Genomic DNA, 24395 nt, shown 5'->3' on the forward strand with positions numbered 1-24395 from the left:
TGAATCAGACAAGAGATTAGATCCCTTCTGGCTCAAAAACAGACTGTCCCAGCCCCGAGAGGGAGAATGGTCCTTTCCCACCACACGTGGAGTGGCAGCTCTGTCCCCGAGAACAAATGTCACGAAGCCTGAATGTAATCGATCAAACAAACAGGGTTTATGGCAGCAGGAGAGAGCTGTTGAACCCTGCCTGGTAGCTAATTAATGAGCTCATTAGGAGACAGGGGACGTGGGGAGGGAGGGCCAGGGCTGCCTTCCAGGCTGGAAGCTTCTTCTGGGATGTTCTGGCCTGAGTTCAGACCAAGTTTCCTTCCCACAGAAGGAGGCAGACCCCTGAGGCACCCCTCCTTGACCCAGGCTTCCTGGGGTGTACCTTGGGGTGTCCTGATTGTGATGGTGAGCAGGGGCAGGCATGTGCCCATCTTGGGCATGGGGTTCAGAAGCTCAGTGTCCAGGCCCAGCCCTCCGTCTTGGGCTGCAGACCTTGCCCCCCACGTGGGGGCATGAGGATCTGGGGAGGGGGAGGCTGTGCAGAACCCAGTCCGGTCTAGGCCCCCCTGCTCAGAGGTTCTGGGCTACCTTCTCCCCAGCCATGGCCCTTTGAAGTTCTTCTGGGGCTTGGTCCATGGGCAGCCTCAGGCCTCCAAATAGAGCTCCACCAGCCCCCCCACGGAATGCATGCGATAGAAGACCCCCAGAGGCAGGCCAAAGTTGACAATGGTGAACCAGGTCCGGTAGCCATAGAAGTCCTTTTCCAGCCCGTTCTCAAACTCCGGGTGTATGCCAAATGCAGGCATCATCCACAGCTGGGGGGGGGTAGGTGGAGAGGAGGGGGTTGAGTGGGGGGGGCTCTCCCTGCCCCAGGGTGCTCTGTTGGGGGGGCAGGGCCCAAAGCACACCCTGCACCCTAACATCCCGTCCGCCCTGGGCTTTCAAAGCCAGCCGATGCTCCCTTACATGCCCCAACCCATACCACAACCACCTCCCCGGCTTGCCAGCCAGAAGTCTCGGTGGATCACGAGGCCACGCAGCCACCAGCTACGCCCCGACCTGCTCTGTCAAACTGGGCTCCCTGTGCCCTGACCTCAGCCACCTTCTTCCCTTCTGGCTCTATTCTTCTGCCAGTCTTGACTCTCTCACTGGGCCCTGTCTTTTGTCCAAATTCTGTCCCTTTCTCCAGGCCCAGATTAAACTTTCCTGAGCCTTCCTTAGCCCCTCCGGCCCACACTTCCTTCTCTGAGCTCCTACTGTCCTTTCAGGCCGGGTGACAACGTGTGGTCAGCCTATCTGAGGTGTTTCGAGCGCAGAACACCTGGAACACGGTGTTCAACATGCCCTCGAATCACCCTGGTTGTCCCGGCCCTGCCACCGCCGCCCTAAGCCTCAGTTTCCCCATCTGTCACATAGGGGCAATGATGGTGCCTGATGGCGCCTGCTGCACGGGGTTAGCGTTTTGATTCAGCGAGATGCAGAGCCACAGCACTGACAGGCGGACGTGGGACTTGAGCTGCCAGACACATTAACTGCTTCCACTCTATAGAGTTTTTAGAAAACCAGACACTTTGTGATCTCTTCCTTTGACCAAATACAGTGGATGATCAACAATTTGGTAATTCTGGGGCAGCACCAGTGGCTCAGCAGTTTAGCATTGCCTTCGGCCCAGGGAGTGATCCCGGAGACCCGGGATCGAGTCCCACGTCGGGCTCCCTTCATGGAGCCTGCTTTTCCCTCTGCCTGTGTCTCTGCCTCTCTCTCTCTCTCTCTCTCTCTCTCTCTGTGTGTGTGTGTGTGTGTGTGTGTGTCCCTCATGAATAAATAAAATCTTAAAAAAAAAAAAAAAGGTAATTCCCTAACTGGTTCCCCGGCATCTCTCTAACTAGAGAGTGAACTTCCTGACGGTGAACATCTCACATTTGTGAAGAGCACTTAACCACATGGCTGGCACATTCACTCATGCCAGGCACCTTGCAGGCGCTGGGGGCACGGCCGACAAGCAGCATGGAGCTAGTTGGCAGGAGGCATGTGTCCTTGACAATAAAAGGGACAGGCCCACCGCCCTTGGGATAGTCAGTGCTCAGTGAACACACCTGGCCAGTTCCGCCCCCCACGCTCCCGGGCTGTCCACTCACCGTGATGTTGCAGAGGATGAGGAAGAGCGAGATCTCCTTGAGTGCCCGCCGCTTCCAGTTGAGGTGGCTGTAGGAGTGGATGTAGGCCAGCGAGGCCCGCCGCACGTCCTGGCCCAGCTCCAGCAGGGAGTCGCGGCGGGGTGGCTCAGCCTCCCGCTTCTCGGCCAGGGCCTCGGGAGCCGACTCCCAGAGCGGGCGCCGGTGCAGGCCCTCGATGATGAAGAGGTTCTGGACGATGTGCTGCAGGATAAGCAGCAGCGAGTAGGCCAGGATGAGGCGGTTGAGCAGCTCATGGGGATGGGTGGCCACGATGGCCACGATGGAGAAGTAGGCGATGCCCATCTGGCCCAGCGCTGCGCCCATGAGCAGCACCACGTCCAGGCTGCGGGTGGGGTTCTTGAGCGTGTCCAGCTCTCGCTCCTCCAGCCCGTGGATGACCGTGCCCGCCAGGCATGCCAGGCTCATGGTGGGCAGCACAGCTATGTAGAAGGCATAGTAGAGGGTGAAGTACTGGCACGCAATGGCAGGGCCACTTGCTTGGATCTGGAAGAGCACGAAGACGCACACGCCTGCCACCAGTGCCATCAGGCCCAGCAGTGGCCCAAAGATGACCCCGTGCAGGTGGAAGGGAGGGGTGCCACGGTGGGCACCTGGATGGGGTGCCAGGCGGCGGCCCACGTTCTTCCACATGACAAAGAGCACAGCACAGCAGATGAGGTAGTACTCGGTGCTGAAGGGGTAGAGCATCAGGTAGCCCTTCTGGAAGACCTCGCACACCGTGGCATTGAGACACAGGCAGGTGTTGGTGTCATTGCCTGGGGGGCAGGGGGAGAGACAGTTGCACAGGGGGGCCTTGCCTGGAGTAGACCAGCTGCACAAATCAATTCCATACCCCTGGAGTCTGCCAGAGGTGGAAGGGACCCAGCCACCCATTTTACAGACATGGAAACTGAGACCCAAAGGTAGAAATCAGAAATCATAGGATGGTCATTTCTTCACAAAGGGATTCCAGATTCAGGTGCCAAGCTTTCTTTTCTTTTTCTCTCTTTCTTTCTTTCTTTCTTTCTTTCTTTCTTTCTTTCTTTCTTTCTTTCTTTCTTTCTTTCTTTCTTCCTTCCTTCCTTCCTTCCTTCCTTCTTTCCTTCTTTCCTTCTTTCTTTCTTTCTTTCTTTCTTTCTTTCTTTCTTTCTTCTTTCTTCAAGATTTTTTTTTCTTTTTTTTTTTTTTTTTTTTTAATTTTTTTTATTTATTTATGATAGTCACAGAGAGAGAGAGAGAGGCAGAGACACAGGCAGAGGGAGAAGCAGGCTCCATGCACCGGGAGCCCGACGTGGGATTCGATCCCGGGTCTCCGGGATCGCGCCCTGGGCCAAAGGCAGGCGCCAAACCGCTGCGCCACCCAGGGATCCCTTTCTTCAAGATTTTATTTATTTATTCATGAGAGACACAGAGTGAGAGGCAGAGACACAGGCAGAGGGAGAAGCGGGCTCCCTGAGAGGGAGCCTGATGTGGGACTCAATCCCAGGACCCCAGGATCATGACCTGAGCCGAAGGCAGATGCTCAACCACTAAGCCACTCAGGTGCCTCTCTTTCTTTCTTTTTAATAAGATTTTATTTATTTAGTTGACAGAGAGAGAGAGAGAGAGAGAGAGAGAGCACAAATAGGCAGAGTGGCAGGCAGAGGGAGAGAGAGAAGCAGGTGCCCTGCCAAGGAGAGAGCCCCACTTGGGGTTTGATCCCAGGACCCCAGGACCAAGACCCAAGCTGAAGGCAGATGCTTAACTGACTGATGCTTAACTTAACTGACCCAGATGCCCCAGTGCCAACCTTGCTTGCTTGCTTGCTTTTTAAAAAGATTTTATTTATTTATTCATGAGAGACACAGAGTGAGGGACAGAGAGGACAGAGAGGGGCAGAGGGAGAAGCAGGCTCCCTCCCTCCTGACGAAGGACTCCATCCCTGAACCCAGGGATCACGCCCTGAGCTGAAGGCAGATGCTCAACCACTGAGCCACCCAGGTGCCCCAATGCCAAGCTTTCTTAAAGCATTCAGCACATGGTATCTTTGGGGCCATATGTCACTCTACGGATTACTGGTTGGGCACAAGGGGAAATCTACAACTTTATAACAGGAGGATCTGGCTGCTGTACCTGAATGCTGCCCAGCACTCACTCTGGGGAAATCAGACATCTTGCCTTGCCATGAGGTGCCCTGCAAAGCACACAGCACTCCCTGTGAAACACTGGTGCCCAGAGTGTTTAACCCAAATCGAATCAAGACTTTGGTTCGTACTTCCAGTTTGCAGATGAAGCAGGAAAGAGGAGAACAAGTCAAATGCCACCACTAGGAAGCAGCCTGACAAACCTCAATGCCATTAGGAAAACAGAGACTTAAGAGATGCAACAAACAAATGCATTGTGTGTTTGAACACACTATTGTAGAGGACATTTCATAGGCTGGTTGGAGAAAACTGAATCTAGATCATATATCTATAGTCGAATACAGATGGATGAAGATAGAGGATAGAGATGATATTGAGGAATTCTGTTAGAAATTATAATAGCATTGAGGTAGTGTAGGGAAATATACTTGTTTTAAAGGGATGCATGGGGGATCCCTGGGTGGCTCAGCAGTTTAGTGCCTGCCTTCGGCCCAGGGTGTGATCATGGGATCCCAGGATTGAGTCCCACATCAGGCTCCCTGCATGGAGCCTGCTTTTCCCTATGCCTATGTCTCTACCTCTGTGTGTGTGTGTGTCTCTCATAAATAAATAAATAAATAAATAAATAAATAAATAAATAAATAAATAAATAAATCTAAATTAAAAAATAAAAGGATGCATGGGAGGGATGTCTGGGTGGCTCAGTGGCTGAGTGTCTGCCTTTGGCTCAGGTCATGATCTCAGGGTCCTGGAATCGAGTCCCGCATCAGGCTCCCCGTGGAGAGCCTGCGGCTCCCTCTGCCTATGTCTCTGCCTCTCTCTGTGTCTCTCATGAATAAATAAATAAAATCTTAAAGAAAAATAAAATAAAGGGATGCATGGGGTGCCTGGGTGGCTCAATTGGTTTAAGCATCCAACTCTTGGTTTTGGCTCTGGTCATGATCTCAGTCAAGGGCTCGAGCCCCCCATTGGGCTCTGCACTTAGCATGGAGTCTGCTTGTGACTCTCTTTCCTCTCCTTCTGTCCCTCCCCCTCTGCTTTCTCTCTCTCTCAAATAAATTTTTATTTTTATTTTTTAAAAGATTTTATCTCTTTATTCATGAGAGACACACACAGAGAGAGAGAGAGAGAGAAGCAGAGACACAGGCAGAGGGAGAAGCAGGCTCCACACAGGAAGCCTGACGTGGGACTCAATTCCAGGTCTCCAGGATCAGGCCCTGGGCTGAAGGCGGCGCTAAACCACTGAGCCACCCCGGGCTGCCCTCAAATAAATTTTTAAAAAAGATTTTATTTATTTATTCATGAGAGACACAGACAGAAGCAGAGACACAGGCAGAGGGAGAAGCAGGCTCCCTGTGGGGAGCCTGATGCAGGACTCGATCCCAGGACCCTGGGATCACAACCTGAGCTGAAGGCAGACGCTCATCCACTGAGCCACCCAGGTGCCCCTCTCTCAAATAAATTAATTAATCTTTTTCAAAAAAAATAAAGAGATGCACGCTAAAATGTTTTGAGATGAAATGCTATGATCTCCATAATATAACTCAGCAAAAAAAATGGAAATAAATACTGCGAAATGTTAATAATTATTATATCTAGGTGATGAATATATGCCGTTCTTTCACTCATCTGTATGTTCGAATTTTTTTAATAATAAAAAATCTGTGATGTCATTTGCCAAAAATTCTTTTCGCACAGCTCTTCTGAAAAACGTATCTGAGTGTAAAGAATGTCCACAGTACACAGGCGGGTCGTGACTTTTGCGGTGGGTGTGTGAATGCGTGAATGTGCTGGGAAGGTGTGGCTGCACACAGGTCAGGATGGTGATGCCACCTGCGGGGGGTGCTTTATACATACAGGGGTGGCTGAGTCCCACATGTAGGGTTGTGGGATATAGCCTCTAAGGGCAGACTGTGCAGGTAGGGGATTGGGCACTTGGAACTATCTGAGGAGTTCTTTATGCCCAGACATCTTCTATCCCTCCTGCTATGTCCAGGTATCTGCAGTTGTGTTAGGAAGACACTCCTTTCAGTCCTGAAGCCTTTTTAGATTCTTGCAAGTAAAAATGCAAATACTAGGGGTGCGGTGCATACCTGGACTTATCAGTGGATAGCCGAGCCAGGATTAGTGGCTACCTTGCTGACAGTGAGGCAGGTGCCTGGAGCAGGGCTGTAGGGTGCTAACACCGGATGGGGCAGGCACAGAATGAGGGCAGGATGTGTACCATTGTTTAGTCATGATCTGGCCTCCAGAGTTTGCTCCTACTCTGGGAGGGAGTGTAACGTGTGTGTGCGTGTGTGTGTGTATACTTTTGGGGCTGGGGGATCATGTCTCCTCGTACCTGAGAAGTTTTCCATGAGGGTGTTGAGCTCAGCCTTGATCTTGTGGTGCATGGAGTCGTTGGTGACATCCAGAACCCACAGCAGCAGGTCTGTGGCCAGGGTCAGCATTAGGCCACACCTGGAGGAGGTGCCATACTTTGCCCACACAGCCTGGCTGGCTCCCCAGGTCCCCACCCTCATCGTCACTGCCTTTGGGGTGACCACTCTTTCCCAAAGCCAGATCCCATCTGGTATGAGGACTTCAGGGGAGGCAGCCCTAGGAGCCACCTGGGACCCCTTCCCAGATTAACCCGCAGCCCCAGGGACACTCTATCAAAGGAAGCTATGGGAATGGCCACCAGCAGGGGACAGGGACCCCCAGGCATCAGAGGGAGAAAAGGTGCCCCATCTTACCTAGTGAAATTGGTCTGGACCTGAACACAGTCCTTACAATGTTTCCAGAGCACCCAGGTCTGAAAGAGATGGGGCCTTGAGGCCAGGGGCTGGGGGTAGTGGTGGTGGGACCACGGGGTGGGTGCCCTTATTGTTTGTGTGTATTTACAGTGACAGTGAGGAAGTCTGGATTGGAATCCTGGCTCTGCAGTTTCCTTGCTGCATCATCTTGGGCCAGTGGCAAAATATTTCAGTGCCTCAGTCTTGTCGGCTCTAAAATGAGGCTAAAATGCCCACCTCTTGGGAAATGCCTACTTATTTATTAGAAAGGATGATGCCTAGCTCAATGCCCAGCATGGGACAGGGACTCCAGTGTGAGGGATGATCATGACTAAGAGTAGCTCTGTATACGTGGGGCAGGAGGTGGGTGGTGCAGATTTAGTTAGAGGCACGTATGCCCGGGCAGATTTATTTATAGGTGTCTGCATTTCATGACATGTCAGGTGTGCTGATGCAGGTACATGTAGGTGTGTGTAGATATGGGTACATGGAAGCAGGCATTAGTGGTGAGGGGGCTGTGATATGTGTGTATGTACCCTGGGCCCCGTATGTAGTTGCCTGTGTGGCTGTTTCTCGGCATAGGTAGGGTGTGTGTGCCCTTGCCATGGGGATGGGAGTGGCCTGTCACCTGGACACCGATGAAGATCATCTCGATGACAGGGAAGATGAGTTCCAGCTGCGACTTGCAATGGATGTGGCTCACGTCATAGCCCACTCGGAAGATATTGAGGCAGATGGTGCAGCTGCCGAAGAGCACCAGGGAGCCTGGCCGGGCCAGGTGGCTGTTGGCACCTCCCCTGGACCTGGCTCTCCCTCCCCACCCCTCTCCATCCAACCAGAGCCCCAACACTCACCCCGCACCCAAATGGGTCCCGCATGAGGGTCATGGTAGAGCACAGCATGTGGGTGGCGGGTGGTGCAGGTGGCATAGTAGAGGAGCCAGAGGAGGGACAGGACCTTGAGTGCAGCCAGCAGGATCCACACATCGCCCAGGGTGATGGCCACGTTGTTGAAGATCATGCTGCAGATGAAGGCTCCACCCAGGAACACCACATTGAGGGCCAGGAGCCCTGAGAAGAGCTGCCCTGCCTTCTGGGCCTGCCTGTCCCTCCGCAGCAGCAGTGAGAAATGCCGCACCAGCCAGGACTTCTGGTGGGGCGAGGCAGGAGCTCCAGTTTTCTCGGCCCCCACATCCACTTGGTTCTCCCCGGCCGGGGCTGCTCCAGTCTCCTGTGCTTCTGGGGAGGCTGTGGATGGAGCCTGAGAAGGGGCTGGGGAGAAAGGGTCCTGATGGGCTGCCAGGCTGTTTTGGCATCAATTCCACCCCTGCTCCTAACTGCTCCTAACCTAGGGCAAGCTTTGCAACCTCCCTGGTCGGACATTGGAAATAACAGCAGCTGCCCTATCTACTTTACAGGACCCGAGGAGGTTCAAACAGACCAGGGGTTATGGAAATTCTTCGTGTTTCAAAAACCCATAGGGATTATTTTGATTGGCTTGAGGAATACCTCCCTCCCAACCCCTAGGAGGGCTATCCCCCACTTTCTGCCCCCCGTGCCTGATCCCAAGATGGAAAATAACGCCTGTCAAGGGAGCCAGGGGCATTTGCAGCATGTCTGGCCACGGGACAATTTCCAGGGCTGTGACTTTTCACCACTAGAAGGCAGCTTGTGTTCTGCGGACTTGAAGGAGGAATTTCATTCCTGAAGGCAGGGAGAGCAAGTAAGTGTCCTCTCTTGTTCTGACTCTAGTTAGTTGGGTGATGGTTGCCTAGCATGCTCTGTTGAGAAGGATCCTGAGGCTGAGTGTGGGCTTGGTGGGAAAGAATGCTGTGATTTAAAATAATACTCTATTATGGGTACATATAAAACTACTCCTTTTAAAAGGTCTAGGAGACACCCACCAGATTCACAATAGGAGTTTCTTCTGGGGAAGGAAGGAGGGCACTAGGATTGAGAATGGTTTAATGCTCCAGTTTTGCTTTTTTAAAGATTTCATTTATTCATGAGAGACACAGAGAGAAGCAGAGACACAGGCAGAGGGAGAAGCAGGTTCCCTGTGGGGAGCCCGATGTGGAACTTGATCCCAGGATCCCAGGATCCCAGGATCATGACCTGAGTTGAAGGCAGACGCTCAACCACTTAACCACCCAGGCACCCCAATGCTCTAGTTTCTAAAAGCACATTACTTGTGTGATTAAAATTGTTTTTAAAGTGTGTTAAGGTGTAGCGGGAAAAGTTCTGTGATTGATTTGCAATGTCTGCCGTGACCATGGGACAGGTTGGGATCAGCATGCATGCTATGCCCCAGACTTGGACAGAAATTACTTCCATGTGCACCATCCCCCCCACCCCCGACTCCTGGATGACCTATGAATGCCCAGCACAACATGGGGAATACCATCCTTGACTTCTCTTTCTCTGGATGTCTCCTGCTACTTTCTCACCTTCCTCAAGCTTTCACTCAGGCTGCCTCTCTGTCACCCTTCTCTGGGACCAAGATATTGAGTCACCCCATACCTGTAGCTCAGGGCCCCAGCCTGGAGTCCTGCATTCTCTCTGTGGGCCCTTTGGGTGTCCATTCCATATGGGGCTGAATCTAACTAGAGAGTGGGGATGTCCTGGTGCTTCAGGGCACTGTCCTTGTGGGAGGCTTCTCAGTTGACCCGGGAGGCTCCCTCGCCATCACCGCCACCTCTGGTGCTCTCCCTTGGTGCTGCCAGTGCCCTCACATCTTTGGTGCTCTGGGCCCAGGGTTCCAAATGCAATCCATCCTCATCCTCCAGGCTGCAGGAGGCCTGTACTATCAGTGAGTGGTGTCTTCATCCCTACCTCTTCCAGGAGGTAGCCAGGTACCCTCCTTGTCTCTCCCCTTCACTCCCAACATCTCAGGTCCAAGCCTGTCCAGTCTAGCCCATAAGTATCCCTTAGATTTTTCTGGACCACAACCTCTACCTTAGTCCAGGGCCCCTTCCTCTCTCTCCTGGACCGGTCTCCCTACCCACTGTGCCTCTCCCCTAGTGCGAGTCCAACAAAGGCAACAAAATTGCTGAGGTGAAATAAGTCACTCAGAGAAAGACAAATACCACAAGATTTCACTCATATGTGGAGTTTAAGAAAAAAAAAAAAGAACAAACAAGAAAAAAGGAGACATGAAACATCAGACTCTTCAAGGTAGAAAACAAACTGGTGGTTACAGAAGGGAGGTGGGTGGGGGGTGGAGAAGTAGGTGATGGGGATTTTGAGTACAGTTGAGGAGCACTGGCAAATGTATAGAACTATATTGTGCATCTGAAACTATATAACATTATATGTTAATTATACCTGGATTAAAAAATAAATTAAAAAAGCAAACATTTGCCCTCAGTATAAAGTCCAAACTACCTCGCATGGCCTGTACAGACTTTCAAAACAAAACCGAGCAGTGCATGTTTAGTACGGGTTTGGAGGCTAGCTTCCGTTGCTTCTTGGTCTGGCCTTGACTTACTAAGAGCACTTACCAAGAGCACTTGACTTACCAAGTGCACTCTAGCACTGTCCTCAGACCCCATTCCCTGCTGTGGGATGTGTCCTCCTGCTGCAGCTTCCAGAATGTGCCTGCATTTGCTCACCTCCCTGTCTACCCACAGCCAACCATTTGCCCCTGCCATTCAGCTGAGTGCAGCTTAGAGCAGAACCCCACTCTCTAAGAGGCCTTCCCTGAACCCCACGCCAAGGCTGCACTAGGTGCCCCCACTGCACCCTGTGCTTGTTGCTGGAACATCACCTATCATGCTTGCTCCACTTTAACTCACTGTGCTTTGCTCTGTCTCTGTCTCTGGACTCTGAGCTTCAGGAGCTTCAGCCTTTTTCTCTCTGTAACCACCAAAAGACCCTCACCACATCTGGCTTTAAAATACAGCCTCTCCAGCCCCCACACTCCCATGTGAACTTGCTCAATATTTATACCTTCTGTGGTTCTCTTATGGTAAATAGAATCATAAAACTCAGACCTCTCTTAAGGATCTACAAATGATTTTGCCCCCCTTTCCCAGTCCTCTCTCCATCTTTGTTCTAGCTTTGCCCCCTCTCTGTCCAGCTCCCTTCCCACACTCGGGCACCTGCCCCCGTGTTGATCCAGGCCCAGCCAGAGAGTCCAGGGCTCCACATTTCTTGTGTGGCTTCCCGTCCCCACCCTTCACTCCTGGAGCCTGCTGTCCCTCTGCCTTGCCTGTTCTCTCCCTGCCCAAGTATCTATTGAGAGCGGGTGTGTCCTGCCTGGTGAGGTACATTGGGCATGGCTGGCTCCCCTCAAGGCCAGGAACTCCTCCTCTAGGGCAGAGGCCAGGTCCTGCTTAACTGGGACCCTCCAAAGCTCACACAGGCAAGATGCTTTTGCTGACGGACTCTGCCATTTTCTGGGGGGAAATTTCAGCACCAAAGCCATGGACAGAGACCCTTCCCATTAAGTGCTTTCCATCCTGGCCCAGCCCAGGAGACTTTATTTATTTATTTTTTAATTTTATTTATTCATGATAAGCACACAGTGAGAGAGAGAGAGGCAGAGACACAGGCAGAGGGAGAAGCAGGCTCCATGCACTGGGAGCCCGACGTGGGATTCGATCCCAGATCTCCGGGATCGTGCCCTGGGCCAAAGGCAGGCGCCAAACCGCTGCGCCACCCAGGGATCCCCCCAGGAGACTTTAGAGATGATCTTTATCATCCTCCCAGGTTCCCTTGCCCAAATTGAGCAAGCATAAGGCTCATAGGGACACCTCCCTGCTCCTTTTCTCCCAACCCTGACTGCTCCTTTTCAGTCATCCCCAGAATCTCCCTGGTCCTCCCGGGGCAGTACAGCCTAAAGAGCTCAGATTCAGGGGGCACCCTGGGTGGCTCAGTCAGTTAAGCATCTCCCTTTGGCTCAGGTTATGATCCCAGGGTCCTGGGATCAAGAGAGTCCTGTGTGGGGCTTCCTGTTTCTCCCTCTCTCTCTGCTCTCCCACTCCCGCCACTCATATGTTCTCTTTCTGCTTTCTCTCAAATAAACAAATAAATAATCTTAAAATGAAAAGAGCCCAGGTTCTGGCAGTTAATACATCTGTGATCTTGGATAATCTACTTAGACTCTCTGTGCCTCAGTTTCCTCATATGCAAAACGGATGTACAACTACGGAATAGTGCCTGGTACACAGAAGATGCTCAGTAAAGATTTCTCAACGAATAAACAAAGGGCTTAACGCATAATACCTACCTCAAAGGGGTTTTGTCAAAATTAAATGATTTAATGCACGTAAATGCATGTAGAGCTGTGGTTGGCATACAAAAAACTCTGTGTTAGCTATTTGTGCATTTCCTTCCAGTTCTGCTGAGGTCCTCGAGAGGCTGGAAGGATCAGGATTACTGGTGAATTTCAGGGGCGGTTTTTGATTGGACTTTGAGGGGACACTGGAGGACTAGGTTCCAGGTCCTCTCTCTCCAGGGTCCTTCCCTCTCCTCACCACCCCCAATCCAACCCTCCAACTTTCGCTAGAGGGAGCCCTGAAAGTGGCGAATTTTGTTCGGGGGGGGGGGGGGGGGGGGGGGGGGGGGCGGGGGAGGGAGGGTGTTGGGGTGGGAAGCGGGGAAGAGGGTGGGGGAACACCCAGGAGGAATCCGCCGCCCTCTGGCACTTCCCTTGGCCAGTCCAAGAGAGGGCCCAGACACCAAACTGGTTTGTGTGTCCCGATCAGAGAGATGATGAAAGCAGCACAGTCGTTGGGGCGCGGCGCCTGGTGAGGAGCGCAGGGCCAGCTCCGGAGGAGGTTGCTGAGCACAGGGTGGAAGCTTGGCGATTTCTCTACGAGTCACTTGAGGGGCTTCGGGGCCTACAGCAGCCGCTACACATATGCCTCAGACCGGGCGTCCGGGCAGCCCCAACCCCACACCCCTTCCAAGGCATCCGGGTGTTTGCTTCTTTCTGGCCTGGCACCCACCTTTTGGCTGTGCGCACCCAGACCGGCTGGGGTGAGGCGCGCCCTGCTGACCTTTTGTGTGCCCTCCATCCGCGGAAAGGAGGTGGTACGTGGAGCTAGAGTTGGGGTGGAGGGCAGAGTGGGGCTGGTTCTGGGGTGGCCAGGAGTTGGCCTCCAACGAATCATCCCGCACTCCCTTCCTTATCCCTGTAGCGCCTAGTCCTTGAACCCCGGATCTGGGGCGGAGTAGGTGTGAATGTCGAGGGTGGGCCTGCCAGGAATGCCCCACCAGCAGTCGAAGGGCGCTCCAGGGCCCTGCGGGGCCGCGGGGAGCCTTACCTGAGGCCTGGGCGGGCATCGCGGCCGGCCGACCAGCAACTGCGAGCTGCGCAGATCGTTGGGCCAGGTCAGGCCCCTGCGCCCGCACCGACACCCCTGACGCCCTCCGCTCGCGGGACCGCGCAGCCTCTGCTCCCGGCTCCTCGGCCCATCGATTTTTCTGTTGACTTTGGGGATCTTATTAATCCTCCGTTAATTACCCGGCCAGGGGCTCCAGCCCGGAAGGTGCAGCCAATAGCGAGGCGGGCGGGCGGGGCCGGAGGCGGTGCAGGCCGGCGGCCTCAGGGTCAGAGGACCCGCGGAGGCCCGCCCCGGGGGTGGGGGTGGGGGTGGGGAGGGTGGGGTGCAGAGTCTTTAGGCCCCAGCATCGCCTTGCAGGTTCAGGCTACACTTTCCTTTGGCGGCCGATCAGGGAACAGACCGGACCCCCTCCCAGGTGTGGTGTCGCCTTTTCCTGTACCCCACCCAGCACCCGGGAGGGGTGTGGTCACGCAGCAACCTCGCCACTGCACTGTCTCCCTAAATCCAACGTGACCTTGGTGCGGAGGAGACCTCATTCTGACCGGACAGGGGGCGGAGGAGGAGGAGGGAAGTCGCCCCCTCTGGCCCTCCTGACATCCCCGCAGCAGCCTCTGAGACCTGCCCACCTCATTCCACCTCTCCCACCCTAGCCCGCACCCCAGTCCCCACTCTAGCCGGTCCCCCCCTTCACCTGACTGTGGCTGGCCACTGATTCTTCCTCCGCTTCTAGCTGGCAGGGCCTCCTCTTCAGTCTCTGCCTGTCTTTCTCAGGTTCTGTGTCTGCTAAGTTCATCTCATTCATGCCTTTCGGGGATTCGAAGCCCTAGAGCTTCGCCTCAGCCACCCCCAGGGAGTGGGGGTGGTGGGTAAGGGAAGGACCCATGTAGTAAGGTTCTGTGTCCCCCAACACCTCTTACACTAGAACAGCCCTGTTTATGTTATAAACTTGGGTTCTTGAAATATTTTATTTAAGGAAGAAGAAGTTATGCTGTTGGAAAATTATAATCCTTAGTAGAAAGGCTCTGGCTCTCTTTAGCTCTGTGACCTTGGGCAAGTCACTTTACCTCTCTGGGCCTCAGTTTCCTTTGTAAAATGGTAGCTGGACTAGGTCCATCTTTCTTAACCTTTCACGCTTTGTGGAACACATAAACAAATGTATTTGTCATTTGAGGATAAGGGGAAGAGGAAGATGGCAGCCCGTGTACTCTGTCCAGCCCCTCCCAGACACCCAGGTGCTGACAGGTCTATAACCAGTCTGTAACTCAGATTTGGCTCACTCACTGAAAAGCTGGAGACCTGAAAATCTCCAGGGTTCCTTCCAGCTCTGACTTCCAAGAGTCTCTCCTAGATCGTCTCAGATGGGGTGGCTGAGACAAGAAGTGGGGGATGGAGGGGCAAACCAAAGGCAGTTCCAGCTCCAGACCACAGGGCTGGGGTCAGGGGTGGCACCAGAGCTGCGGACACTTCCGGATCTTGCCTGGTCCTGGATATTATAGGGAGAGGTCTCCCCTCCCTGGTCACTCCAAGTTCCAGGATTATACTGGGGTGGGTGGGTATGTCCTGATTGTGATTTAAAAACTCATCCTGGAAAAATAACTTTTGTGAAAATTCTACCCTGGGGCCCGTGGGGAATGGGTGCTAATGTGGCACAGTGACTGCCAGCCTGGGGTTCTTTCCTGGGGGGGTCTCTGAGTGGGCACATGAGCCGAGCCCCACCCCTATATGTCTCTGTGAGGGCCTTCAGGACAAGACATAGACCTCCAGCAGGCTGGAGACAGCGTGCATACGGTAGAAGATGCCGAAGGGCAGGCAGATGTTGACGATGGCTGCCCAGAGTGAGTAGCCATAGAAGTCCACCTCCACAGTGTTGCTGAAGTGAGGGCGGGCTCCGAAGGCAGGCATGATCCACAGCTGTGGGGAGAGAGGGGAGCATCAGGACCTGGCCCCTGCTGGCCACTTGTAGGTTATTTCTGTGGACTTTGCTGAGAGGTGATAGGAAGGGGGTGCCAGCCCTCCAGTTTGTTGGACAGCAAGGGCTGAGGGGTCGTGAGTGGGGAACCTCAGCATCTTGGGCAGGGCCTGGCACTCACTAAGGAGTTCAGAATAGGTGCCCAACTGAACTTTCCCACCCCCAGGCTGGGGCTCCCCCTGTGATCCCATCTCCTACCCTGTCATTATGGCTCATTTGTCAGATAGGGAGGAAGGGAAAGTAGATGATGAGAGAATTAGGTACAAATGGCTAAACCAGCAGCTCTCTCCTGGAGAGATGTGTGCACAGTGGTGGTAGAAATAGACAGGCCCAGGCAGCGGTGTCAGGATCCAGCCAGAAGTGTACCCCACCACCACCCTCAAAAGCTCTGTTCTCCAGGTCTGTTCCTTTCCGAGATCGGGGAGGATGTTAATGCTGGAATCCTGCTTCATCTCTGGCTGGAGCTCAGACAGTTCAGGCATAGGGTATAAGGCAAAGAACAATGGCTTCTGGGCCAGCCCCACTTCCCCAACCCCAGTGAACTATGTGTCCTTGGGCACACACAGCTCCTTTCTGAGCCTGTTTCTGTCCTATGAAATAGAATTGGAGAGGATGCTCCTAGAGTTGACCCAGGAACAGGTACCTGGAGCGAAACCAGCCTCCCAGGAGGTAGCTCCCAGCCTGCAGGCATGCCCCCCCACCCCCAGGGGAAGGTGAGGGCAGGGCCAGGCTGATGTGGGCTTCCAGGCTAGCCCAAGATATAAAGAGGTTTTGAGCCTTATTGCTTCTGCTGGAGGGTCAGAAACTGGTGATCGTCCCTGCCCCCCTGTTTTATTAACAGATTACCGGTCGGTTGGGCAGTATTTACAGTGGGGACACACTACAAGTGCACTCAAGTCAGGGTTGTTGGTGTATTTTATGTTGTGTGCACTGGGGTGGAATCACTCTGGAGATGTGCTCTCCATCGGGATAGACCCGCATTAAGCGTGTTTGTTCGTATATTAGGGATATTTTCCTGTTGGAGACTATAGCTAAAAGGGCTATTTTTATATTTTTATATTGAGTTAAACTTCAGTAGAGCTGTGTTCTTTATTTGGGATGCACTCACATGGGCACAATGTTTGCATATTAGAAATTTCTCCCCTGGGGATTTTATCTACACTGGAGCATTTCTCTATTGGGATGTAGCCACATGAGGGGTATTCTTTTACTGGGGTGTGTGTCTTCAGGGAGTGTTTCTGCCCTGGGGTGAAGGCGTTAGTGCTGGGGTTTCTCTTAGTAAGCGGTTCTGCCGAATTAGCAGGGAGGGGGCGCTGTTGTGAATGCCCCCCTTCCAGGCCAGCCCTCCACCGCACTCTGCTGAGAGTGCTCACACTTATGTTGGTCTCTGCTACTTCCTGATGCTGCTCCAATTATTCTGAGAAGCAAGCTGGTCACAAGTTCCCAGGAGCAGTCACACCTTCCATGGAGGGGTGAGGGCACCCACCCTCCACATCACTTCACAGCTCCCTGCCACCTCCGCCCAGCCCCCAGGTCAGCATTCCCCAGGAGCCCTCCAGTTCCATCTGCAGCCTAGATGCCAGAAGGCTGGGATTTCATTCTCTCTCTGTGCCCTGAGATGCTGTTTGCCCAGGGGCTACATCTGACTCTTTCTGAACCTGCTTCTCTCCTAGAGAGCTGTAGGATTCTCAAGTGGGCTGGGGACAAGACAGAGAAGGCCAAGAACATCCTTCTTTGGCCTTATCTTCCCCCTCAGCCTCTCCCCATCTCTCCTCTTCCACCCCCCAGTTACTCACGATGACATTGCAGAGCAGAAGAAACAGAGACATGTCCTTCAGGCACCGGCGTCTCCAGTGGCTCCTGGGGGCCAAGATGATGGCCACTGCTTCCTGAGGTCCCCCTGGGTTGGTGCCAACCAGTCTGGGCGTGGGTGGGCAGGCAGGCAAGGTGTGGAGGGCATCAATGTTGGCAAAGGTAAGGCCATGGCTGGTGCCAACCAGCCTGGGAGTGGGTGGGCAGGCCGGCAAGGTGTGGAGGGCATCCGCGTTGGCAAAGGTAAGGCCATGGCAGGACTCCTTGGGGGTGGTATCATGAGATTCAGCCCCGGGTGGTCCCCGATGGAGGCTCTCGATGATGAACACATTCTGGAAGGTGTGCTGGGCAATCATGAGCAGAGCATGGGCTAGGTTGAGCCCCCCCAGTAGGTCCCTGGGTGTGCCCACAACCACAGCCACAATAGAGTAGTAGGAGATAGCGTACTGGCCCAGGGCGGCACCCATCAGCAGCGCCACATCCAGGGTTCGAGTGGGGTTCTTATGGTGATCCATGGCCCGGCGATCAAAACGGTAGATGACTGAGCCACTCAGGCTGACCAAGGTCATGAGCCCCAGACAGATGATGTTGAAGCTGTAGTAGATGACCAGGGCCTGCTCGGGGCGGCTCCCCTCCCCACTCACTTGGACCTCGTAGATGATGAAGACAGCCAGCCCCACCACGAAGAGCATCAGGCCCAGGATCGGGCCAGCAAAAAAGGTCTCCCGGAAGAGGCTGATCTGGGATGGGGTGTGGCCGTGGCCGTGGGTGGAGGAGGCCAGCAGTCTGCCCACATTCTTCCACATGACATAGAGCATGGTGGAGGCAAAAAGGCTGTACTCGATGTTGAAGGGATACAGGTAGAAGTAGCCCTGCTGGAAAATCTGGCAGATGGCCGTGTTGCAGGAACAGTCTCCTCCAACCGGGCTGCCCGCTCGCTCCGCTGTGGAGAGAGGGGCACAGAGTGGGACTGCCCTCCACCTTCCTGGAGGCACCCCATCTGAAGGACCTCACCTCTCAACTGTGACTTTTGTTAGGGTGGAATCACTGTCTGCTATGCTCACCACCGTATCCCGCAGTGCTCGCACAGGGCCCGGCTGGCTCACTCAATCCCCAGGGATTTACTGAGCACCCACTGTGCGCCAGAGACCGGGGCACATCAGTAAACAGTAGTCAGTGCTCAATAAACAAAAGCCTGAACCGCACATTCTGGCCGCTTCATCCCATTCCGTTCCTTCAGGCAGACATTTCCAATCCTTCCCAACCAGTAACCATCCCTGGATCCCCAAAATAGGTGAGGTTCTGGTCTCGATAGATGGTGGTCCTCCTGGGAACCCTGGAAATTCCAGCTTCCTCGCAGCTCTCCCCAGCATCTGACTCAGCCCAGAAGGTGAGCTGCTTGGCCCACGTGTGACCTCCCGTCATTTTGGTTTGTGGCACACCTGTAGCAATCTTGTCCTGTGACCCGAGTGCACTTTATAGAATGTCTTGGATCTTGGCAAACATCTCTTTTGATCCCCAGAACTATTCCCACTGGTTTTGCAGATGTGGAAACTGAGGCTCACTGACGTAAAGTGGCTTGTAATGGCAGAGCTATTGACCTGGCTCCCAACCCCAGGGCAAGTACCTTCCCAGTATCCCATATTAAATTGGCCACAACAACTCTGGGTTGTTTTTTTGGTTTTGTTTTGTTTGAGAGAGAGAGAGAGCGAGAGCAGAGACAGCATATGTATATGCAGAGGGAGCAGCAGAGGGAGAGAGAGAGAGAGAGAGAATCTCAAGCAGGCTCCATGCCCAGCCAGCACAGAGCCCAACTTGGGGCTTGATCTCATGACCCTGAAATCATGACCTGAGCCAAAATTAAGAGTTGGGGGCAGCCTGGGTGGCGCAGCAGTTTAGCACCACCTTCAGCCCAGGGTGTGATCCTGGAGACCCAGGATCGAGTCCCACGTCTGGCTCCTTGCATGGAGCCTGCTTCTCCCTCTGCCTGTGTCTGTGCCTCTCTCTCTCTCTGTCTCTCATGAATAAATAAATAAAATCTTAAAAAAACAAAAACAAAATTAAGAGTTGGATGTTTAACTGACTGAGCCACCCAGGTGCCCCCTCCAGGTTGGTTTTTAACCATCATCAGGAGCCCTCTGTGTGTGCAAGGTGACCCTTTATCAGTCCTGCTAGACTGATCCATTCTTGCCATTCCTGGACACTTCCACACTGAGTATGTGTGTGTCTTTGGACAAAATCCATATGTACATAATCATCTAGTCTGGACCTGGTTAGTGGGGTGTGGCGGGGGAGCTACCAAAGTCCAGAGAACTGGCCCAGGGAGCCTGTGGACTCTATTCTTCAGTGTAGCTCTGTGAATATTGCAAATTATTTCACCTTTTAGGCCTCAGTTTCTGTATCTGTAAAATGGAGATATTAATAGTACTCATTTTGGGACTCAGTTGGTTAAGCCTCAGACTCTTGATTTCGGCTCAGGTCATGATCTCAGGGTCATGAGATCGAGTCTTGTGCCAGGCTCTATGCTCAGTGCCGAGTCTGCTTAAGATTCTCTCTCTCCCTCTTCCTCTGCCCCTCCCCTGTCCCCACTCTTACACACACATTCTCTCTCTCTCTCTCTCTCTCTCTCTCTCACTGAAAAAGAAAAAAAAGTATCCATCTCATTGGGAAGTTGTGAGGGTTAAGTAAGTAGAGTGTTTAGGACACTCAGCACAGCACCTGACATACAGAGCTCAGAAAAGTGTCACTATTATCATTGTGATTATTATTTCTACCTTCTCCTTCCCAGACTCTGTCCCATGCTTCCACCATTGAGCCACTCTACCTGCTTCCCTTTCCTTCCCTCCACTTTGATCACCCTCGCCCTTTCATCCTGGAGCTCAAATCCCTTCTTTGGTGGGATGGAGTCCTGAACAGTGGGGCCAAGGCTACATCCTCTGGAAAGAGGATATGCCCCCTGGCACCCTCCTTCTGGTGTGACCTACTCTGTCTTCAGAGACAGAGTGGAGCAGGAGGCTCTCCTTTCTTGTGAGGGCAAGGGAGACAAGCACCCCGCCTAAGGCCTGGAAGTCCTGGGACCAGGTTTAATCTGAACTGGACACTCACGGTCAGGAGCGAGGCGAAGGTGGCTGGTGTTGCTGTGGGAACTATCATAGGAGTGGGTCTGGTGCACGGACTCGTCCACCACGGCTGCCATCCAGATGGCCAGGTTGGTGGTGAGGGTGAACATGAGACCACACCTGTTTGGGGAGAGGAAGCAAAGAGGCCAGTGAGTGTCTGGCCTATTGTGGGTCCCTGGGGAGATGGATAGCTGGGGAGCTATACTGGGAGATGATGTGGAGAGGCAAGAAAGCAGTCAGGCCCCCTGTGTAAGCAGAGAGGCTGAGTTTGGAAGGAACACTTAGTCTGGCCAGAATGCCACCCAAGAGAGGGCCAGGGGGGTGTCCAGGGGCTCAGGCCACTACTGCTCCCTCTCCTACAGGAAAGCACATATAGGGCAGCCTGGGTGGCTCAGTGGTTTAGTGCCTGCCTGGAGACCCGGGATTGAGTCCCACGTTGGGCTCCCTGCATGGAGCCTGCTTCTCTCTCTGTGTCTCTGCCTCTCTCTCTCTCTGTGTCTCTCATGAATAAATAAATAAATAAATCTTAAAAAAAAAAAGAAAGAAAGCACGTACAGTGCACTATATAACCCATCCCACCAAAACACATAGGTATGAGTGTGTCGGCACACACGTACACACAACACAGCATAGAGTGGTGGAATCAGGCTGACAGAGCCAAGGGGCCTTGGCTGAAACCCCACCCAGGGTACAGAAAGAAGCCCCAGGCTAGGTTGGAAAGCCCTCATTGCTCATGCTCCGTGGGCATGGATGTTGAGCACTCACCGGGTCAGATCCAGATGGACGTGAATACAGTCTTTAGCGGAGACCCAGAGAAAGTAAGTCTGTGTTGAGAGAGAGTGGGGGAGGTCATTCACTCTGCAGATGGGCCAGACTCTGGAGTGCCCATGTCCAAACCCCACAGTACATTCCTTCTACCTCAAGAGCCTTACCAACCTACCACATTTCTCTTAGCTTTACAAAATGAGTCAGGAGCTTTCTCTCTCCATGAAACAATTTGTATAAAATAGTTCTCTTCTTTCAGAGTTTGCAAAATGTTACGTGTAAACTCTTGATGCTTTTCTGTTGTGGTTGCTGTTCTTTTTTTTTCCCCCAGGTAGAAATTTGACTGTCTAGTTACTTATTCCTAGGAGTGAGGCCAGCCTGAGTCTTGTCCAAGGAAGAGAGAATCTCTGGTGGCTTCTCACCTCCCTTTGGCAATATCCCCTGCCCCATCCCCATCCTTTGTTGCCTTGCAACCTTCACCTGGTTGCCAACAAATCCTTGTCATGGTATTTGGTGATGTAAAGGGGTCTGTATTTTCATTTCACCTGAGTATTCTTCAAACCCGTAAAATGTAAAAAAAGTAAAGCTCTCATAAGTACCAAAGTCACGAATGTGTTGAATTATGGAAATCCACACATTGGGGGTGATGTTTCAGGAGAGGGAACCCTATGTGTGGTCATTCTGGTCATGGTGGAGGGCTGAGATCTGTTCTGGTTCCATGTAAGACCAGTCCTGCCTCAGCTCAATCAGAAGATCTTTCAGAGTGTTATGTTTGCAACAAATAAAAATAAATATACTTGAACTTGTTTGAAAAAAATCCCAGGTACAGGACACCCTATTTCCTGAACAAATATAGAACATATGGATAATAGCTGAAGCCTAACCAGCCATGCTCACAGCAGGACCCTGGGCTGAAAGTGATGCCTTCTACAGGCACTCAGGGAGGGCAAGCCAGGTTCTAGGAGGCATGGCAGCTGCCACAACTCAGACATCCTAGATGTTGATACTGGCACTGCTTTGGTCGAAATGAAATCACGGGACCCCTAAGTAGGAGCTCACATTTGGATATTAATTCATTACCAAGGGACAGCCCCGGTGGCGTAGCAGTTTAGCGCCGCCTGCAGCCTGGGTTTGTGATCCGGAGACCCAGGATCGAGTCCCACATTGGGCTTCCTGCATGGAGCCTGCTTCTCCCTCTGCCTGTGTCTCTGCCTCTCTCTTCGCTCTCTCTGAATGAATAAATAAATAAATCTTAAAAAAAAATTCATTACCAAGTGCTTTCCGATTTATGGATTCAGGTGATCCATGCTACTGTCTTATCCCCATGTTACTTGATTGCTCAAGGTAGAAGAGTGGAGATCTCCTGACCTCATGTCAGGTGTTGGCTCCTTTCCACCACACTCAAGAACGCTCCTTCCACCCACCTGGACGATGACAAACACAGCTTGGGTGAGAGGATGCAGAATCTTGATGGCCGATTGGCACTCAAAGAAACTGGAGTAGTAGCCAGTCTTGAAGACATCCATGACAAGAGTGCAGATCCCAAACAGCACCAGCCCACCTGGGAACAAGGGGTGGAGGATGGGTCAGAGAGGATGGTTTATAGATCTGAGAATGGATGGCTAGATGGGTGGTTGGTTGGATGGTTGGTTGGATGGAGAGATGAATAAGATTGATGGGAGGATCAATGGATAGACGAATGGGGTGGTTGAGAGGATGGATAAATGGCTGGCTGGCTGGCTGGCTATATGAATGGATTGATGGATGGATGGACAGATGGGTGTATAGTTGGATGATGGATGGATGGATAGTGGATGGGTGAATGGATGGATTGAAAGATGAATGGGTGGGTGGAGAATGAGTATAGGACTGAGAGGGTGGATGGATGGACGGACATCCTATTGAGCCCCTATGTCTTTGGGGCGGCATAGATTGGCAGGAGAAGGGCCCTAGGTGGGTTCTTTCAGCTGCAGCGGTCATCTGTTCTGCTCTCCATCAAAGGCTCTCCCGTGACCATCCCTTTTCAATCTTTAGGAAAGGCAAAGAAGTCCTCCATCCCTCACTTCATTCTTCTCCCAAGACTGTTTCTCTTCCTCTTCTCTTTCAACTGCAGCCGGTCTCATCTTCAGCCACATCTGCCTCCCCCCCACCCCCACCCCCACCCCCACCCCCAATTTCTCAGCTCCCTACCGTGAGGCGCACTCCACAGTTCCTCTGAGGGTCGCAGCCTCTGGCTCCTCGCCTGCCCCCCACTCCCCCCCACCACCTCCCCGGGCACCTCGGAGCCAGATGGGGCCGGCGTGCGCGTCCCGGTAGGGGACGGCGTCGGGGCAGCGCACGGTCCGGAAGAGGTAGAAGAGGATCCAGAGGGAGGCGAGCAGCATCATGGTGGTGAGCAGCGCGAACACGTCGGTGTCATACACCGCTACCTTGTTGAAGGCGCCGCCACTGACGAGCGTGCAGGCGAGCAGCAGCACGTTCACGGCCAGCAGCACGGACAGCAGGCGGCCGCCCTTCTTCCACACCTCGCGGGAGCCTGCCCGCGGCGCTGGCGGGCTCTCCTCGGGGCCCGGGGCCGAGTCCTCCGACATGGGGGCGACCGGGGGAGGTGGGAGGGTCACTGCGGGGAGGAGCGGACAGCACCAGGTCAACCCGAGCGCTCTCCTTCGGCCGTCTTGTCTTATCCATCCCTAGGTTTAGGGACGGAGAAGCTCCTCACCCCGAGGGTGGGGGCTGCGGTGGTGGAGGATGCGCTGGGGAGACGCAAGGGAGAAGCGGACCCTTGGGGCCTCTCCCTCGACGACGGAGCGCAGGAGAGGCGGCGGCAGCCCCGTCGGGCCCCGTCCCACGTCCCCGCTCCCCAGGCCGTGGGCCGTGTGGCCCGGGCACCCACCTGGCTGGTCCGGGAGCCCGCGCTGAGCCGGGGGTCAGGGGGCGGCGAGCGTCTCCTCTGCCCCACACCGGGCTGTACGGGCGCTTTATACTGGGGAGGGCAGGGTGATTTACAGCCGCGGGAGCTCAGCTCCATAAATCTCTCAGTCCCACTCACATGATCCATCTTTTCTCCGAGCTGAATTTAGGGAAGAGAGCGCGGGAGCCAGATAAGGTAAGATTTATATTTACCCGTGAAGAGGCGCCCCCTCCCCCGCCGTCCCGTCACCTCGGGCGCGGCCCCGCACTGCGGCACCCAGAGGGCACCCCGCCCCTGGCGCCCACCGCGCCCTCGCGCCCCGCGGTGCCCGCGGTCCCCGCCGTCCAGAGCCGCGAGCGCTGATGCTCAGCAGACCCCCAAGGGCCCGCAGGGACTCCGACGCCCTCCAGGCCCAGCGCACCCTCCACCTTTGTGCTCCTCTGGGACCCCAGTGCCCCTTTCCCC

At 53.6% G+C, this 24395-nt stretch overlaps 2 protein-coding genes across 2 annotated transcripts; both read right to left on the reverse strand.

Moving 5' to 3' along the window:
• Positions 1-135: 135 nt before the first annotated feature.
• Positions 136-13566, reverse strand: OTOP3 (otopetrin 3). The gene is made up of 7 exons (XM_025467934.3): positions 13334-13566; positions 7920-8336; positions 7694-7830; positions 7027-7085; positions 6633-6751; positions 2130-2944; positions 136-806 (listed from the first exon to the last, which is right to left on the reverse strand). Exons 1-7 carry the CDS (start codon positions 13350-13352, stop codon positions 636-638), a joined length of 1737 nt encoding a protein of 578 aa, XP_025323719.1. The 5' UTR covers positions 13353-13566; the 3' UTR covers positions 136-635.
• Positions 13567-14286: 720 nt separating this feature from the next.
• Positions 14287-24130, reverse strand: OTOP2 (otopetrin 2). The gene is made up of 7 exons (XM_025467930.3): positions 23913-24130; positions 23298-23639; positions 22444-22580; positions 21020-21078; positions 20241-20374; positions 17120-18078; positions 14287-15265 (listed from the first exon to the last, which is right to left on the reverse strand). The coding sequence occupies exons 2-7, from the start codon at positions 23608-23610 to the stop codon at positions 15095-15097; spliced, it is 1773 nt and encodes a 590-aa protein (XP_025323715.3). The 5' UTR covers positions 23611-23639; positions 23913-24130; the 3' UTR covers positions 14287-15094.
• Between the last annotated feature and the right edge of the window lie 265 nt (positions 24131-24395).

This window comes from Canis lupus, chromosome 9 (genome assembly GCF_003254725.2).
Source record: "Canis lupus dingo isolate Sandy chromosome 9, ASM325472v2, whole genome shotgun sequence".
NCBI classification, from domain to species: Eukaryota; Metazoa; Chordata; class Mammalia; order Carnivora; family Canidae; genus Canis; species Canis lupus.